Source organism: Aquarana catesbeiana, linkage group LG05 (genome assembly GCF_042186555.1).
Source record: "Aquarana catesbeiana isolate 2022-GZ linkage group LG05, ASM4218655v1, whole genome shotgun sequence".
NCBI classification, from domain to species: domain Eukaryota; kingdom Metazoa; phylum Chordata; class Amphibia; order Anura; family Ranidae; genus Aquarana; species Aquarana catesbeiana.
In genome coordinates this window covers 629,637,245-629,657,718 of record NC_133328.1, presented here as the reverse complement: position 1 = coordinate 629,657,718, position 20,474 = coordinate 629,637,245, and the positions used below count along the sequence as shown (strand labels likewise).

At 48.9% G+C, this 20,474-nt stretch overlaps 1 protein-coding gene across 1 annotated transcript in view; it reads left to right on the top strand.

Annotated features, from left to right (window-relative positions):
* The first annotated feature begins 1,225 nt into the window (after positions 1-1,225).
* The window catches only part of LOC141145538 (uncharacterized), a 195,931-nt gene continuing 176,682 nt past the window's right edge, over positions 1,226-20,474 (top strand). Inside the window, exons 1-2 of the mRNA XM_073632305.1 lie at positions 1,226-2,171; positions 17,649-17,750. Of these exons, the coding sequence (XP_073488406.1) occupies positions 2,025-2,171; positions 17,649-17,750 (249 nt within the window). The 5' untranslated portion in view covers positions 1,226-2,024. The remainder of the gene's footprint in view (positions 2,172-17,648; positions 17,751-20,474) is intronic.

Here is a 20,474-nt window from a genome sequence, read left to right as displayed (position 1 = left end):
GCAGGGTGCGGGGTGGTTGTGTAGATGGGTGAGGTTGTTGCAGGGTGCAGGGTGGTTGTGTACAGTAGATGGGTGAGGTTGTCGCAGGGTGCAGGGTGGTTGTGTAGATGGGTGAGGTTGTCGCAGGCTGTGGGGTGGTTGTGTAGATGGGTGAGGTTGTCGCAGGCTGTGGGGTCGTTGTGTAGATAGGTGAGGTTGTCGCAGGCTGTGGGGTTGTTGTGTAGATGGGTGAGGTTGTCGCAGGGTGTGGGGTGGTTGTGTAGATGGGTGAGGTTGTTGCAGGGTGCGGGGGGTTGTGTAGATGGGTGAGGTTGTCGCAGGGTGCAGGGTGGTTGTGTAGATGGGTGAGGTTGTCGCAGGGTGCAGGGTGGTTGTGTACAGTAGATGGCTGAGGTTGTCACAGGGTGCGGGGTGGTTGTGTAGATGGGTGAGGTTGTCGCAGGGTGCGGGGTGGTTGTGTAGATGGGTGAGGTTGTTGCAGGGTGCAGGGTGGTTGTGTACAGTAGATGGGTGAGGTTGTCGCAGGGTGCAGGGTGGTTGTGTAGATGGGTGAGGTTGTCGCAGGCTGTGGGGTGGTTGTGTAGATGGGTGAGGTTGTCGCAGGGTGTGGGGTGGTTGTGTAGATGGGTGAGGTTGTCGCAGGCTGTGGGGTGGTTGTGTAGATGGGTGAGGTTGTCGCAGGCTGTGGGGTCGTTGTGTAGATAGGTGAGGTTGTCGCAGGCTGTGGGGTTGTTGTGTAGATGGGTGAGGTTGTCGCAGGGTGTGGGGTGGTTGTGTAGATGGGTGAGGTTGTTGCAGGGTGCGGGGGGTTGTGTAGATGGGTGAGGTTGTCGCAGGGTGCAGGGTGGTTGTGTAGATGGGTGAGGTTGTTGCAGGGTGCAGGGTGGTTGTGTACAGTAGATGGGTGAGGTTGTCGCAGGGTGCAGGGTGGTTGTGTAGATGGGTGAGGTTGTCGCAGGCTGTGGGGTGGTTGTGTAGATGGGTGAGGTTGTCGCAGGCTGTGGGGTCGTTGTGTAGATAGGTGAGGTTGTCGCAGGCTGTGGGGTTGTTGTGTAGATGGGTGAGGTTGTCGCAGGGTGTGGGTTGGTTGTGTAGATGGGTGAGGTTGTTGCAGGGTGCGGGGGGTTGTGTAGATGGGTGAGGTTGTTGCAGGGTGCAGGGTGGTTGTGTACAGTAGATGGGTGAGGTTGTCGCAGGGTGCAGGGTGGTTGTGTAGATGGGTGAGGTTGTCGCAGGCTGTGGGGTGGTTGTGTAGATGGGTGAGGTTGTCGCAGGCTGTGGGGTGGTTGTGTAGATAGGTGAGGTTGTCGCAGGCTGTGGGGTCGTTGTGTAGATGGGTGAGGTTGTCGCAGGCTGTGGGGTCGTTGTGTAGATGGGTGAGGTTGTCGCAGGGTGTGGGGTGGTTGTGTAGATGGGTGAGGTTGTCGCAGGCTGTGGGGTTGTTGTGTAGATGGGTGAGGTTGTCGCAGGCTGTGGGGTCGTTGTGTAGATGGGTGAGGTTGTCGCAGGGTGTCGGGTGGTTGTGTAGATGGGTGAGGTTGTCGCAGGCTGTGGGGTCGTTGTGTAGATGGGTGAGGTTGTCGCAGGCTGTGGGGTTGTTGTGTAGATGGGTGAGGTTGTCGCAGGGTGCGGGGGGTTGTGTAGATGGGTGAGGTTGTCGCGGGGTGGTTGTGTAGATGGATGAAGTTGTCTCAGAGTGTGGGGTGGTTGGGTGAGGTTGTCGCCGGGTGGTTGGTATTCAGCACAGTCACCTTTGTATTCTGCACAGAAGTTCTCTTCTCTTCTACTAGAAAAATGCCAATTCCCCCCCCCCATTCCCAGCCTCTGCAGCCAAGGTAACGGGATACACAGGAGGAGTGCGAGGCTGCGGATCTCAGTCAATAGATGAGGATTCTTTTCTTTACCTCCTGCTAAGAGGAAGCACACAGGATCCCAGGGCCCGTCCATGTCCCACCATCCCGGACCATCATGTCCACCTGACCTCCTTCCAGTCTAGAGAAGACCCCTCCTGAGGCCACCAGAAAATGTCGGATGCGGAGAGAGGTGGCGGAACGCACGGGGAGGTCGGACGCAGGATCCTGCAGCTGGCCATTAGAGGAGAATGGATTACTCTGGAGCAAACGCTAAAAGGCTGCGATAGAGGCGACCTCGCTAACTCCGAAACCGACCCGGTGAGTGAAACATGTCACTTTGGGGCTCATTCACAAGGTTGCGCTCTTTGTATGCAACAGGCTGTGGTTGGCAAGCGATACGCCGCTTTGCGCACACCTGTGTGAAGGTGGATTCTGCATCGCGTACACGCAACCGCAGCCGCGCGGCGCAATCAAAGTTAGGCATGTTTGCGTTTGGTAGATGATACTGCAATGCCAACTCACCCCATAGGAATCATAGGAGGGAGTGGAGCTGTGCCGCAACCACGCTGCCACTGGACGCAATCAGACGTGTGCGATTTGTTTAATTGCAAATCGAAATTCAGACAAACTTTTCGTTATTCTGACTGACGAGCCTGAAATGGGGTTTTATGGCCCAAAATAAAAAAATGCACGACAAACTAAAAATCATTAAAAACACACTTCAATGCACATTGGAAACTGAGATAAAAACACATGAAAATGGAAAGATGTGAACCTAACGTACAGTGCCTTGAAAAAGTATTCATACCCCTGGACATTATCCACATTTTGTCATGTTACAACCAAAAACGTAAATGTATTTTATTGGGATTTTATGTGATGTGTACTAGGTGGGGACATTTTAGGGGTAGAGAATTTGTGCTGGGAGGGGTGAATTTTTTTCTTTAGGGGTGATTTGATTGTGATTTCAGCAGGGGTGGATTTGTACTGGGAGGGGGAATTTATGCTTGGGGGGGGGGGGGTAAGCATGCAGATTAGTGCTCAGTGTTTTTTTTTTTTTTGGGGGGGGTGTTTTGCTGACACATAATGCTCATCATACATCTTTTGGGGGGAGGGGTTTGTGCAGTTTGGCCTCCTCGCCCTGGGTTCTAGTTGACCTTATCCCGAGACTGCACATGTGTCATGCAAAGCAGCGGGAACCCGTATTTTTTTGCTGTCAGAACAAAAAAAGGTAAGTATGAGTATTTATCATTTCATTTACCGTATATACTCGAGTATAAGCCGAGTTTTTCAGCACATTTTTTTGTGCTGAAAGTGCCCCCCTCGGCTTATACTCGAATCAAGCACTTTTCTGCAGCAAAAAATTTCATTTTCTGACCCGATTTTGGGGCCCTGTATCTCGGGGCCACTTGGTGCTAGGAACCCCAAACCCAGTGGAACTAGTACCACAACATATCCAAAGCTGGGGTTCCTAGCACCAAGTGGGCCCGAGATACAGGGCCCGAAAATCGGTTCATAAAATGTCATTCTCTGCTGCAGAAAAGTGCTTGACATTTTCTGAACCGATATTTGGGGCCCTGTATCTCGGGGCCACTTGGTGCTAGAAACCCCAGCTTTGGATATATTGTGGTGCCACTGGGTTTGAATACCAAATTTGGGGTGCTTAGCACAAAGTGGCCCTGAGATACGGGGCCCCAAAGTTGGTCAACTGTGTCCATCTGCAGCAATGTCATTTCGGGACCCTTTTGGGTCCAGAGATCATACTTGCCAACTGTCCCGGATTTCCCGGGACATTCCTGGGACTTGGACGCCATTTCCGAATTTGTGGTGTCCCGGTAAATGTCCAGAGAAATCCGGTTCTTCAGGATTTTCGCCACCGCTAGAGATCCGCGGCCGGCGGAGACATCTCCGCCGGCCGCCATTTTAATGAAGTTCAGGAAGACGGCTGGGGGGGCTAGAGGGAGCTCCTGCGTCGCTGCCCACCCTCCGCCTCGCCCCGCCTACCCCCCCACCCCGCTGCCAGTCCGATATGGAAAGGGGCGGGGGTTCTAGCCATGCGGACACTACTAGGACACCTCTGAGGTAGGGGGGGGGCGCACCGCTGTGGGACTCCTGATGCAAGGGGGGCTCCACTGGGGACACCTGATGTGAGGGGGGGTCCGCCGGGAACACCTGATGTGAGGGGGGGCTCCACTGGGGACACCTGATGTGAGGGGGGGTCCGCCGGGAACACCTGATGTGAGGGGGGGCTCCACTGGGGACACCTGATGTGAGGGAGGCTCCACTGGGGACACCTGATGTGAGGGGGGCTCCACTGGGGACACCTGATGTGAGGAGGGACTCTGCCGGGGACACCTGATGTGAGGGGGCCTCCGCTGGGGACACCTGATGTGAGGGGGGGCTCTGCCGGGGACACCTGATGTGAGGGGGGGCTCCGCTGGGGACACCTGATGTGAGGGGGGGCTCTGCCGGGGACACCTGATGTGAGGGGGGGCTCCGCTGGGGACACCTGGTGTGAGGGGGGGCTCTGCCGGGGACACCTGATGTGAGGGGGCTCCGCTGGGGACACCTGATGTGAGGGGGGGCTCCACTGGGGACACCTGATGTGAGGGGGGGCTCTGCCAGGGACACCTGATGTGAGGGGGAGCTCCGCTGGGGACACCTGATGTGAGGGGGAGCTCCGCTGGGGACACCTGATGTGAGAGGGGCTCTGCTGGGGAGACCTGATGTGAAGGGGGGCTCCGCTGGGGACACCTGATGTGAGGGGGGGCTCCGCTGGGGACACCTGATGTGAGGGGGGGCACTGCCGGGGAGACCTGATGTGAGGGGGGCTCTGCCGGGGACACCTGATGTGAGGGGGGGCTCCGCTGGGGACACCTGATGTGAGGGGGGGCACTGCCGGGGAGACCTGATGTGAGGGGGAGCTCCGCCGGGGACACCTGATGTGAGGGTGAGCTCCGCTGGGGACACCTGATGTGACTGGGAGCTCCGCTGGGGACACCTGATGTGAGAAGGGCTCCACTGGGGACACCTGATGTGAGGGGGGGTTCTGCCGGGGACACCTGATGTGAGGGGGAGCTCCGCTGGGGACATCTGATGTGAGGGGGGGCTCCACTGGGGACACCTGATGTGAAGGGGGCTCTGCCGGGGACACCTGATGTGAGGGGGAGCTCTGCTGGGGACACCTGATGTGAGAGGGAGCTCCGCTGGGGACACCTGATGTGAGGGGGGGCTCTGCCGGGGACACCTGATGTGAGGGGGGCTCCACTGGGGACACCTGATGTGAGGGGGGGCTCTGCCGGGGACACCTGATGTGGGGGGAAGCTCCGCCGGGGACACCTGATGTGAGGGGGAGCTCCGCCGGGGACTCCTGATGTGAGGGGGGCTCCGCTGGGGACATCTGATGTGAGGGGGGGCTCCGCTGGGGACATCTGATGTGAGGGGGGCTCCACCGGGGACACCTGATGTCAGGGGGAGCTCTGCCGGGGACTCCTGGTGTGAGGGGGGGCTCCGCCGGGGACTCCTGGTGTGAGGGGGGCTCCGCTGGGAACATCTGATGTAAAGGGGGCTCCGCTGGGGGCACCTGATGCAAGGATGGACTCTGCTGGGACATCTGACGCAAGGACGGACGGCTGGTGGCAGGGACGTGGCTAGTGACACGCTCAGGGATCCCACTGATTCGGCATTATGGTGAGTTGAATGATTTCATTTTATATTACAATGTAATAATAGAAATAATGTACTTCAATCATCCTGACACCATAACAACCATAGTGCCGGGATGATTGAAGTGCTAACACCAGGTGTTTGGAGTATCTTTATCTGCTGATCGTTAAACTTTCTAGAATACACATATTTTTATTGTGTAGGATGTGGGGCTGCTGTCCCGTCATTTCCCTCTCCCCCTCTAATCCCTCTCCTCCTCTCCCCCTCTCTCCCTCTCCATCCCTCATTCATCTCAGACTCTAACCACACCCTCTTGAGCCACGCCCATTTAAGCCACGCCCACTATGTCGCGTAAACCATGCCCATTTTTCGCCACGGCACGCGAAGCGCGCCACACTTGTATATTTTTTCGAACCACGCCTACAAACAAATGCCCCGCCCCCTAATTATTGTACGCTCCGCCTACAGCCACAAAAGTGTCCCACATTTTTTTTTTACAATGTTGGCAACTATGAGAGACCCCAAATTTTGGCTGCAGCTAGGGGGCATCTAGGAACCCTTAACTACTGAGTTTGAAGTTCGGGAGACCTATGGCTGAAAATGGGCACAGTGAGGCTGCAAATGGGCACAGTGAGGCTGCAAATGGGCATTGTTGACCCTCTTTTCCACTTACAGTAGCTGTGCATTTCCCACCCTAGGCTTATACTCGAGTCAATACGTTTTCCCAGTTTTTTGTGGTAAAATTAGGTGCCTTGGCTCATATTCGGGTCGGCTTATACTCGAGTATATATCTTTTGAAGCTTCATTCTGAGCAGCTGCATATGAAACAATGACCTGTACTGTGATACTTTCAGCACAGGGTCGTGCGACGTTGTACCCAAACAAAATTGACGTCCTTTTCTTTACACAAATAGAGCTTTCTTTTGGTGGTATTTGATCAACTCTGCGAAGGTGATGCTGCTCCACAAGCTCTGCGGACAATGGTTTAAAAATTATCCACCCTTGATGAAGATCAGGTGCAGACTGTGCGCTAGGGCTGCTGAAATGAATCGCCGAATCGATGCATCGGCATCCGACCTTCCACGATGCGGCATCGATGCTATAGCTTTAAGGCATCGATTGAGGATGACGTCATCCTCGCGCCGCGTTATGCCCCGCCTCCATGACCGAAGGGAGCCGAAAGCCGCCGAAGATCCGTGGAAGTAAGCCGTGCCGGCTTTTCCTTCATGCTGCCTCTGACTTACGTCATCCCCCTGCTGCCCTGCGAGGAGCGACGCTGTATGCATGTTCGCGGGGACATGGAGCTGCTGCTGCTAAGAGTGGCGGTGGCCAGCTTGTGGAGCACGGAGGAGGAGAGTGGAGCCGCGGCATGTCAAGCCAGGTAAGGGGGCCGCATGGAGGACACCTCTGCTCTTCCCCCACCTCTACACAGTGAACATGCAAATAGGGCAATAAATCAAAAAATTGTGTGCAGAGCTTTGTGGTGATAATAAATGCACAAAAAAGTCTTACTTATTCAAAGTAATTCCAGTGCTGAGTGTTCTCTGCTGTGCCATTCCTGATTTCTGGTGAATGATTTGAACACAGCAGAGAACACTCAGCACTGGAATTACTTTGAATAAGTAAGACTTTTTTGTGCATTTATTATCACCACAAAGCTCTGCACACAATTTTTTGATTTATTGCCCTATTTGCATGTTCACTGTGTAGAGGTGGGGGAAGAAGGATGGGAATTGGTCTGTGGTGACACTGGGCAGGGGAGCGCTATGGTAATCGTATTATATGGGGACAGGTTAGTGGTGAGGGGGGCGGGGTATTATTCATCTTGGATAGGACAGTCTGGCACCTCCCTTACCATGTCCAGCAGGTCTGCAGTCTCTGACCATCTCCTGTACTATGTCTGCAGTCTCTGATCATCTCCTGTACCATGTCTGCAGTCTCTGACCATGTCCTGTACTATTTCTGCAGTCTCTGATCATCTCCTGTACCATGTCTGCAGTCTCTGATCATCTCCTGTACCATTTCTGCAGTCTCTGACCATCTCCTGTATCATGTCTGCAGTCTCTGACCATCTCCTGTACCATTTCTGCAGTCTCTGACCATCTCCTGTATCATGTCTGCAGTCTCTGACCATCTCCTGTATCATGTCTGCAGTCTCTGACCATCTTCTGTAGTCATTTGGGGGCAGTCTGGAGCTCCTCTTTAAGTTGTCTGCACTGTTTACACTTTGCTACATGCAAGGAGTGTTGTTTTTTTTTTAAGAACAGATAAAATTTAAAAAATTGAGTTCTTCTGACTACTTAATTTTTTTGGATGAAAACCGCGCGCAGTAATCGTGATGCATCGCGAATCGTGGACCTGATAATCGTAATCGAATCGAATCGTGAGACCAGTGAAGATGCGCACCCTTACTGTGCGCAAGTCTGTATGAACAAGAAAATCCCGGACTGCTGCACTCTGAAAAACGATCATCTTTATTCCATCTTTATTCCATGATAAAAACAACAAAAGTCATCCAGACAGGCAGGAGATAGCAAAACGAACGCGTTTCACATAGCTGATGAGTAAGCATCTTTGTATGTGAAATGCGTTAGCTATTGCTATCTCCTGTCTGTGTGGATGACTTTTGTTGTTTTTATCATGGAATAAAGAGTGCAGCAGTCCGGGATTTTCTTGATCAACTCTGCGGTTTTTATTTTTTTCCTCTACTAACTAAAAAAGACCGACAATTTTGAAAAAAAAATCACTATTTTTTACTTTTTGCTATAATAAATATCCCCAAAAAATATATTCATTCAAGTGCCTTGGGGTGCAATATTGCATTGCAAATGTGTAAAAGGAGCCCCTAGTGAAACCCACATACTAAAATGACTGGTAAATCCAGAGATATAGGCAGCTGAAGTTACAATAAAATGATGGACCTCCCGCATTTCCCAAGATGACATATTGATCAATGAGATGATCATATAAAACTAGAGGATCAAAACGCAGTCAGCAAGGGAAAGAACAAAGTCTAACCTGTGCTGGAAAAAGATTTGCACATAAGTTCATCTGCCAATATCTTCCGATCTATTGATCGTATTGACATGTATTTTTCCCTGATGGTATCCTCTGCTTCTGTGTTGCTTTAGTCTGAACGATCCAGATTTGTTATTGGTTTACTTTAGTTTTCAGTTATGACCAAAAGGTACCATTAAAAAATAAATAGATTTTTTTATAGTATTAGTAACTCCTTTGTGACCACAATACCACCTTATACATCCAAAATATCCTTTGTTGTGAGATGGTGATTGATCTTGCAATTAGGAAAGTGCAACTATGTGTTCTCCTAGTTCCCATATCTGCTGTTAATCAAAAAATTACAAAAGACAAAATAAATATAAGCTGGAATTTAAAAAAAACACATTTGTGTGGCCAACAGGGGGAAAAAACATCAAGCTCACTGACTTACAAAGAACTTTTCACCCCTGATGAAGCCACAATCAATGGTGAGACGTGTTGGGTTAATTTGAGGAGCACTATTATTTTTATTTATCGAAACTGTGTAATACTTAAGAGTGTTTCTAATAGAAAGAGGAAGAGAGATGAGGAATAGAGATCATCAACAAGAGTAAGCCAAAAAGTTGGGAAATGAGTTGAAGAAATAGGAAATTGTAAAGAGAAAAATAAGAGAAAGGAGAAAACCTGAGAATGTTATATGAGCAAAGATAGGAGAGAGTTTATTGTGGCATTGCTGGTGTGGTACCACTTAGATTAAATGAGACCCCATTATGACTAGCATAGTGTATTGAAAAATATGTAAATATAATAAATGAAAAAAAAAAAATGGAGATCGATAACTGAAATGATTCAGTTTATTTTGATTTTAATTGATTTTAAAGGAATTTAAATAAGAGTAAAGTTTTAGCATTCAGTTGCTACAATGCTGAGTGAATCTATCTCTGACTCCCTATTGAGGCGGCTCACATACAACAAACCTTTCTTCAGGGCACCCCAAAGTAGCTCCAATCATAAGAACATAAAAGGAGCATCACACTAAAAAAAGAGTCCAATATACATTTAATTGATGATAAACTGGTCTTTACTAACAGACAACACATTTCGGGGGGGTTGGATAAGATGCTTTCTTAGGGCTTAGATAAGATAGGAACTTGAATGTTCCTATTATGAGTACCATAATATATGGAAAGCTGTGAATAATACACAGAGACCAATCACTGATATACACTACTTTACAAACATTTTAGTCAGGTGTGATGATAATGCTGTAAGTCAGGGGTCTCAAACTCAAATTACCTGAGGGCCACAGGACATTTTCATATCCAATCGGGGCCGCATGCAACCTGTCCTTTCCCCCAGCACTATTAACCCCCAGCATTGGTGTCAGCGGACGCACTATTAACCCCCATCACTGGTGTCAGCAGATGCACTATTAACCCCCATCACTGGTGTCAGCGGACGCACTATTAACCCCCATCACTGGTGTCAGCGGACGCACTATTAACCCCCATCACTGGTGTCAACGGACGCACTATTAACCCCCATCACTGGTGTCAGCAGATGCACTATTAACCCCCATCACTGGTGTCAGGGGACGCACTATTAACCCCCATCACTGGTGTCAGCGGACGCACTATTAACCCCCATCACTGGTGTCAGCGGACGCACTATTAACCCCCAGCATTGGTGTCAGCGGACGCACTATTAACCCCCATCACTGGTGTCAGCAGACGCACTATTAACCCCCATCACTGGTGTCAACGGACGCACTATTAACCCCCATCACTGGTGTCAGCAGATGCACTATTAACCCCCATCACTGGTGTCAGCGGATGCACTATTAACCCCCATCACTGGTGTCAGCGGACGCACTATTAACCCCCATCACTGGTGTCAGCGGATGCACTATTAACCCCCAGCATTGGTGTCAGCGGATGCACTATTAACCCCCATCACTGGTGTCAGGGGACGCACTATTAACCCCCATCACTGGTGTCAGCGGACGCACTATTAACCCCCAGCATTGGTGTCAGCGGACGCACTATTAACCCCCATCACTGGTGTCAGGGGACGCACTATTAACCCCCATCACTGGTGTCAGCGGACGCACTATTAACCCCCAGCACTGGTGTCAGCGGACGCACTATTAACCCCCAGCATGGTGTCAGCGGACGCACTATTAACTCCCAGCACTGGTGTCAGCGGACGCACTATTAACCCCCAGCACTGGTGTCAGCGGATGCACTATTAACCCCCAGCATGGTGTCAGCGGATGCACTATTAACCCCCAGCATGGTGTCAGCGGACGCACTATTAACTCCCAGCACTGGTGTCAGCGGACGCACTATTAACCCCCAGTACTGGTTTCAGCGGACACACTATTAACCCCCAGCACTGGTGTCAGCGGACGCACTATTAACCCCCAGCACTGGTGTCAGCAGACGCACTATTAATCCCCAGCACTGGTGTCAGCGGATGCACTATTAACCCCCAGCACTGGTGTCAGCGGACGCACTATTAACCCCCAGCACTGGTGTCAGCGGAAGCACTATTAACCCCCAGCATTGGTGTCAGCGGACGCACTATTAACCCCCAGCACTGGTGTCAGCAGACGCACTATTAACCCCCAGCATGGTGTCAGTGGACGCACTATTAACCCCCAGTACTGGTTTCAGCGGACGCACTATTAACCCCCAGCACTGGTGTCAGCAGACGCACTATTAAAGCGGAGTTCCACACAAAAATTGAACTTCCGCTTTTCGGAACCCTCCCCCCCTCCGGTGTCACATTTGGCACCTTTCAGGGGGGAGGGGGGTGCAGATACCTGTCTAAGACAGGTATTTGCACCCACTTCCGGCATAGACTCCCATGGGAGTCTATGCCTCTTCCTGTCCCTTCGCGCTGTCTCCTGGGAAACACACAACTCCCAGGAGAGAGCGGGGACCACTTACGATGTGCAGCGCGACTCGTAGTAGGGAACCGGGAAGTGAACACGCAACGCTTCACTTCCTGATTCCCTCACCTAGGATGGCGGCGGCTGCCGAGAACCGAGCGGGTTCTCGGCGTCGCCTGCCGACATCGCTGGACCCTGGGACAGGTGAGTGGGCATGTATTAAAAGTCAGCAGCTGCAGTATTTGTACTGACACCATTGATCCTACCCAATTCTCCAACTCCATTTGTGGAAATGCAGCTCCAAACTTGCAAGGAACCTTCACAATGCTTCACAGTTGCCTGTAGACACTCATTTTTGTACCGCTCTACAAGCCCTTCACCAACAAGCTGCCTCCTGCTACAGCGAAATATTTACATTTTTGACACATCCCAGAGCCCCTGCTGTCGTTGTTCTGCACCCAGTTCCTATGTTTTCTTCCACACAATTCTTCCATGAAGACCACTTGTGGCCAGACTTCTCTGGACAGTAGATGGGTGTACCTGGGTCCTACTGGTTTCTACCAGTTCTGTACTGATGACACTGCTGGACATCTTTCCATGTTGAAGGGAAGTATGATGTGTCTTTTATCTGCTGCATTAAGTTTCCTTGGCTGACCACTGCGCCTATGGTACTCAACATTGCCCATTTCTTTATATTTCGTCAATAGAGCCTGAACAGCCCATCTTAAAAACCCCAGTCTGGTTTTAAATCTTTGCCTGGGAGAGAACTTGCTGATGCAGTATAATTACGGTACCTTGTGTCTTGTTGCTGTGCTTAGTCTTGCCGTGGTGTATGACCTGGGACAGGAAACTGTCTTTCACAACCTCACCTTAGTAGCAGAGTTGGGTTGTTCCTTACCCAGTTTTAAGCCTCCTACACAGCTGTTTCTGTTTCAGTTATTTACTGTTTCAACCTACACATGGATCATTAGCACCTGCTTGGTATAACTGGTTAACCACTTAAGGACTGAGCCTCTTATTGAGATTTGTTGTAAAAACATTTTTTTTTGCTAGAAAATTACTTAGAACCCCCAAACATTATACATTTTTTTTAACACCCTAGTTAATAAAATGGTGGTCTTTGCAATACTTTCTGTCACACCGTATTTGCACAGCGGTCTTACAAGCTCCTCACCCAAAAGGATTTGGTCAGAATCCATACAATAGACAAACAAGATATTTGGGGGGCCCACCCTAAAAGATGCATTAAAGATGGGGTACTTTGTCGCAGTAAGTGGGCTTAGCACCATATAGCAATATGGTGTGACCAAATCCCCATATTTTTTGATAATGATTTTTTGAAAATGTTTAAGTGTTTTAAACTAGCCTTGCTGGAGGTAAATGTCTTTTTTGCATGTGTGCGCTGTAATATTTTCTTCTACTGTACGGTCTTATGGCTGCACCATCTTTAATGAATCTTTTAGGGAGTGCCCCCCAAATATCTTGTTTGTCTATTGTATGGATTCTGACCAAATCCTTTTGGGTGAGGAGCACCCCACTCCCTCATTAAGTACCTCTCATTAGTGTCCACTTGTGTCATGGGGGGAGACCTCAAGATTCTCCCATTTAGAAGAGTGTATTGCTCTCATGGTTCAGAGAAGCAGGATCTCCCAATCTATGGATAGTGTAGGACCCACTAATCATGGGGTACTTTGTCGCAGTAAGTGGGCTTAGCACCATATAGCAATATGGTGTGACCAAATCCCCATATTATTTGAAAATGTTTAGGTGTTTTAAACTAGCCTTGCTGGAGGTCAATGTCTTTTTTGCATGTGTGCGCTGTAATATTTTCTTCTACCTGGACAAGATGGCTCCTATTTAGGACTCAGGTCTCTACAAACAATATCCACCCTTCTGGTTGTCGCTTTGAAGACACATACAGTGGCATCCACCCTCAGGCCAGTGGATCCACTAGGAAGTCCCGGAAGCTCCTTGCCCCAACTCTTTCCTTCTGGCGCCTCTTCCTTTTTTTTTTTGTCCCCTCCCTTACTTTTAACCCAAGATTGACCCTCGCTTTGACCCTAGCTCCTTACATGTTTTTTCTGGTACCTTGCTCGAAAGAATACCATACCTTTTCTCCTTTACCTCCCTCTTATTATTCAACCCATTATATTTCCCAGATTGCATTGTCCTATATCAGTGGTCTCTAAACTGTGGCCCTGGGGCCGGATGTGGCTCTTTGCTTGCTTTTATCTGGCCCTTGGGGCACTATACCATCCACTGACTTCAGCAAAGTGACATCATTCCTGCCACTGACACCAACAATAGGGCACAATTCCTGCCATTGACACAAATGATAATATACAATTCTACCCAATGACACCAACAATGGGGCACTATTCCTCCTAATGACATCAACGACGGGGCACAATTTCTCTCACTGACATGTACAATGGGCCCAAATTCTTCCCAAAAGCAGAAACTATAGGGCACAACTCCTTCCACTGACACCCACAATGGGGCACAATTCCTTCCACTGACACCAACAGAGGGGCACAATTCCTCACACTGACACCAGTGATGGGATACAATTTCTTCTAATGACACCAACCATGGGGCATCATTCCTCCCAATTACATCAACAACAGGCCACTATTCCTTCCACTGGCCTCAATGATGGGGCACAATTGTTCCCGCTGACACCAACAATGGGTCACAATTTCTCCCATTGACACCAAAAGTGGGCCACTATTGCTCCCACTGACACCAAAGAGGGGGCACTATTCCTTCCACTGACACTAAGTTTACTCCTAGGTCATTTTCTTTTCTGACTTCCCATAGTGCAGGCCCCCCTAAGGTCTGAAAGACGGTTAACTGGCACTTTGTTTAGAAAGTTTAGAGACCCTTGTCCTATATCGATACTGTTTTACTGTACCCAACCAATTCGGATGTGATGGTTGGTTCTATACCCTTAAACCATTGTGATGCTTTTGTCACGCAAACCTGTTTCTGACTACTGTACTACTGTTTGTGGGATGGTTTTTGTACAGTTCATTTTTTTTCAAATAAAAATCTTATGGAAAAGAAAGTCTCCCTATGGGGTTTAAATGTAATGGTTACCCAGAAGTTGGGTGAGCGGTTCCTATGGTTTGAATAAGACAAATGAGCCATCACAGATTTTTGTCAAGGTAACTGACACCAACCAGTGTTGCTAAATTTGGTTTTGGCGTCTGAGTTTCAAAAAAACATACAAGGATTAAAAAAAAAGAAAGGGAGACATTTTCAAGGAAACAAATGACCAGACAAAGCTTCTTAGCGTCATGCTCAGCAATATGCCCTCCCTCGGCTCTGCCGCCAGACATACTGTTGGGTGGCCAAATCCAGACAGTTGTATTGTTTCTCGGTGTTCAGCTCCTGGAACCTGCAGTGTCTGGAGAGTATTACATACACAATACAAGTAGAATGAGCCAACTAGGCATTCCTGGAACTGTGCAGGCAGGAGACACCTGTAATAGAAAATAACGAGCCGCTGAGTCATTGTAACTGGATCTGAAATAGAAAGCATCAAAAACTCTGCCGTCCAGCCACCCACATGGACCAGGAAATGTAGTAATTCTAGTTTCTATAGTTATTCATTTCTTTAACTCGTTGCTTTAACCTTGTGCAAGTACTGATCAGATGTACTGCACCAGTCTGCTAAATGGGAGCTTTGAACCAGAGCTATTTTTACTATAATAGCATGTGTAGGCCAGTGCCTAGGGCAGCATGGTAAGGGGCAGGGCTGGGACAAGCGGTGGAGAGAAGGGATGGCTGCCCAAGTCACTATGAGGTGGGGGGATGCCATAGGGAGATTGGAGGGGAAGGGATATGTGTTGGGTTTTTTTTTGGGCGGAGGGGTATTTGAGCTAGGGAGGGCAAAGATTTGTGCTGAGAGGGTAGATTTCAGCAGGGGGGGGGGGATTTGTACTGGAAGGAGGGGGAATTTATGCATGGGGGTAAACATACTCAGTGAGTGCTCAGTGTTTTTGTGGGGGGGATTTTTGCTGACACCAGGGGTGTTGCTAGGTCTACAAAAGATGTGGGGCTAGAGCCCATGGCAGCGTAGTAAAGAAAGTCATACACTTGGGCGGGCATACACATGTATATACAGTAATATACGTGTGTGTGTGTGTGTGTATATATCCCCAGAGAGCCCCCCACTTACATCAGGGTCCCCAGAGAGCCCCCCTCACATCAGGGTCCCTAGAGAGCCCCCCCTTACATCAGGATCCCCAGAGAGCCTCCCCCTTGCATCAGGGTCCCCAGAGAGCCCCCCTTACCTTAGGGTCCCCAGAGAGTCTCCCCCTTAAATAAGGGTCCCCAGATAGCCTCCCCCTTAAAATCAGGGTCCCCAGAGAGCCTCCCTCTTGCATCAGGGTCCCCAGAGAGCCCCCCACTTACATCAGGGTCCCCAGAGAGCCCCCCACTTACATCAGGGTCCCCAGAGAGCCTCCCCTCCCCTTGGAGACCCCTGCAGAGACTCGGGGCTATGGACCCCAGATTCGGGGCTATAGCCCCAAAAGCCACCCCCTAGCGACGCCACTGGCTGACACATAAAGATTATATATCTTGGGGGTGGCAGTTTGGCATGTTCGCCCTGGGCTCTAGATGACCTTGTCCGGGCACTGGTAAGGGGGCAACACTAAGATACCAAATAGACCAGCTGTGATGATTTATTCCTATGTTTCCCACTGGCCAGTAGTGACTAAATTCAGTTAATGACCTATGAGTATGGGGTACAGGGGATGTTGGCTCAGAGGGCTCTCTATATTTCAAAGGGCATAAAATCCACTCTCATTTCTCTTGTTTGCTGTATACAATATAAAGTAGATGAAACTATAAAAGATGGCACCGTGATTCTTCCAAAAGCACATTCCAGCATTCGTTTTTAATAAGATAATCACAATGCAAGGGGCGGGGCTTGTGATAGATGGTGTCATCACTTTGCCTAGAACAGCATTACTTTAGATACAACCCTTTATATAATATTGATTTGTTATAATGCAGTCTTCAATGTTATAGTGGTATGTAGAGCAAGGACATAAAACTCCAACATGATTTTGGGTAAGTAAAACACCTTTCTATATGCTAAAACTACTTTGGTGATTGGCAGGTTTAAAGTCGAACTGGCATCAGCCTCTTGCAGTCCCTGTACAGCAAAGCTGGAGTGGGAGAGGGAGAAGGAGAACAAGGAACCAATCAGTTTATGTGTTGACAAAATGTATGCTGATAGGAGGAGAGGGCAGAGTGACAGGGATGGTCTTATCAGTGTGCTGCTTCTCTTTTTGCTGTCCAGTCACAGACTGGGAATGAGTACAGGATGACCTGGGCACAGAGGAATTGGGTTGAGTGATGCTGGCCATCTGCCTGAGGACATTTAGGAACAGACAAATATGTACTGTGGGGGAAATTTCTAGATCAGTTTTTCTCAACAGTTTTACCCCAGAGGAACCCTTGAAATAATTTCAGGTCTCGGGGAGCCCTTGCTAAGACTAGTCCACCCAGGGTCATTAGAAAATTGCCCCTTACATTGGTGGTCAGTTGGAAGAATGTTCCTTACATTGGTGGTCAGTGGCAAAAATGTCCCTTACACTTGTGATCAGTGAGAAGACTGTCCCCTTACATTGGAGGTCAGTGGGATGAATGCCCTTTACAATGGTGGTCAGAATGCCCCTTACATTGGTGATCAGTGAGAGGCGTGTCCCTTACATTGGTGGTCAATTGGAAGAATGCTCCTTACATCGTTGGTCAGTGGGAAGAATGCTCCTTACATTGGTGGTCAATAAGAAGAATGCTCCTTACATTGGTGGTCAGTGGGAAGAATGTTCCTTACATTGGTGATCAGTGAGAAGAATGCTCCTTATATTGGTGATCAGTGAGAAGAATGTCCCTTACATTTGTAATCAGCGGGAAGAATTCCCATGTTACAGAGGTGGTCAGTGGGATGAATTACCCCTATAGAAATATCAATGGTGTCATTCTTCTGGCTCTGCCAAGTGGCAATGGACCTGTCACTATGGAGGCACCATTAGAAGGAAGGCCAATTAGCCACAGAACCCCTAGAAACCCCTGAAGGAACCCTGGTTGAGAATTGCTGCTCTAGATTGAAGGTGAATATTGCAGCCAAAGCTGACTTTGTCATTTCATCGTTTAATTGGCTATTCAATTCTCCACTTCTGCTTTACAGCCTCACACTCACATTATCATTCTGTCTGCAGGAGTCCGGGTTGACCCCATTTATGATCGCTGTTCGGGAGAACCGGCTGTCCATTGTGGAGAGGTTCCTGGAACTGGGAGTGAATCTACAGGAGAAGACTCAGGTATATTGATGTCTGATTCACCTGAAAAAGGGGATATCAAGAAATTATTATTATTTTTTTTTTTTATAAATGATAAACTTCCAGAGCCAGCTTTCACCTGCAGGGAAGTTGCGAGTGGAGCCTGAGTTTTCAGCCGCCAGTCCATGTAAAGCCGGAGCTGGGGGGGGGGGGGGGGGCTGTGAAGGGGGACTGTCTATGGTGGGATTAAAGCTGGACTTCTGGCACAAAAACCTTCATTTAAAAATATTTTTCAATTACCATAAAGGACATAAATCCACTTTGTGTGAAACAAATGTCTGTGCAAACCTAGATAATAGCCTGTAAAACTAGCAGTGACGTCACTATGCTGTACATAGCCTGTGCATAGAGCAGAGCTGTGGGAGGGGCCCAGAAGGCCACACCTTACTACATCCTGCTTGTAGAGAACTACAGGAGGGGGCGGAGACAAGAACAGTCACCCTGCACAAGGAGAGAGCAGCAGTCACTGGTCTTCAGCCATTAGGTGGACAGTGATGGTGCAGTTCCCTAGCTTTGATGATGGAGTACCACCACACCAGGGCTAGACAGCATTATTCAGCATCTGACAAATTTTAGGAATGAACATTGGTTTGCACATTCAGCAGGCAGGTTTGGGGAAAAAATGGGCACCAAAAAGGAAAAGGAGTTTTTTTTAGGTACATGCAAAGTCTCCTTTTCAGGGTACAGTCCCCCTTATTACATACTGTGCTATTACAGTCAGGGCCGAATGTGCAGTAGGAGGTTGATGATATAAATACAGGACGAGGGAAGGCAAACCATGATGATGGTCTCTCAGGGTGACGGGATGGGAATGTCAATGGCCAGAAATGTTGAGCAACACGAGAGGCCTCGTTCTAGGAGACGACCTTTAATTGAGTCACAAAGGGCCGGAGCTGGGATCCCCCATCCCTCCCCCACCGCAACATAAAACAAGAACCACAACACAACAGACTTCCACAACTGTGTGACACCATGAAAAGTGTGCAATACAACAGGCCGACAGACCGACCGAAAAAATTGTAATGCAATAAATGGAAGGGGCTGAGGCAAGGACTGTCGGGCTGTGGAGTTCAGCCCTGCACACAACAGACTCACAGTATCTCACAAAAGTGAGTACACCCCTCAGATTTTAGTAAATATTTTATTCTATCTTTTCATGTGACAGCACTGAAGAAATTACACTTTGCTACAATGTAAAATAGTGAGTGTGCAATAGTAATAGTAGTTAATGTCTAAACCGATGGCAACAAAAGTGAGTACACCCCTAAGTGAAAATGTCCAAATTGGGCCCAAAGTGTCAATATTTTGTGTGACCACCATTATTTTCCAGCACTGCCTTAACCCCCTTGGGCATGGAGTTCATCAGAGCTTCACAGGTTGCCACTGGAGTCCTCTTCCACTCCTCCATGACGACATCACAGAGCTGGTGGATGTTAGAGACCTTGCGCTCCTCCACCTTCCATTTGAGTATGTCCCACAGATGATCAATAGGGTTTAGGTCTGGAGACATGCTTGGCCAGTCCATCACCTTTACCCTCAGCTTCTTTAACAAGGCAGTGGTTGTCTTGGATGTGTGTTTGGGGTCGTTATCATGTTGGAATACTGCCCTGCGGCCCAGTCTGCAAAGGGAGGGGATCATGTTCTGCTTCAGTATGTCACAGTACATGTTGGCATTCATGGTTCCCTCAATGAACTGTAGCTCCCCAGTGCCGGCAACACTCATGCAGCCCCAGACCATGACACCCCCACCACCATGCTTGACTGTAGGCAACACACACTTGTCTTTGTACTCCTCACCTGGTTGCCCCCACACACGCTTGTCACCATCTGAACCAAATACGTTTATCTTGGTCTCATCAGACCACAGGACGTGGTTCCAGTAATCCATGTCCTTAGTCTGCTTGTCTTCAGCAAACTGTTTGCGGGCTTTCTTGTGCATCATCTTTAGAAGAGGCTTCCTTCTGGGATGACAGCCATGCAGACCAATTTGATGCAGTGTGCGGCGTATGGTCTGAGCACTGACAGGCTGACCCCCCACCCCTTCAACCTCTCCAGCAATGCTGGCAGTACTCATACGTCTATTTCCCAAAGACAACCTCTGGATATGACGCTGAGCATGTGCACTCAACTTCTTTGGTCGACCATGACGAGGCCTGTTCTGAGGGGAACCTGTCCTGATAAACTGCTGTATGGTCTTTTCCACCGTGCTGCAGCTCAGTTTCAGGGTCTTGGCAATCTTCTTATAGCCTAGGCCATCTTTATGTAGAGCAACAATTCTTTTTTTCAAATTCTCAGAGAGTTCTTTGCCATGAGGTATCATTTTGAACTTCCAGTGACCAGTATGAGAGAGTGAGAGCGATAACACCAAATTTAACACACCTGCTCCCCATTCACACCTAAGACCTTGTAACACTAACGAGTCACATGACACCAGGGAGGGAAAATGGCTAATCGGGCCCAATTTGGGCATTTTCACTTAGGGGTGTACTCACTTTTGTTGCCAGCGGTTTAGACATTAATGGCTGTGTGTTGAGTTATTTTGAGGGGACAGCAAATTTACACTGTTATACAAGCTGTACACTCACTACTTTACATTGTAGCAAAGTGTCATTTCTTCAGTGTTGTCACATGAAAAGATAGAAGAAAATATTTACAAAAATGTGAGGGGTGTACTCACTTTTGTGATATACTGTATTTCAGGAAAGC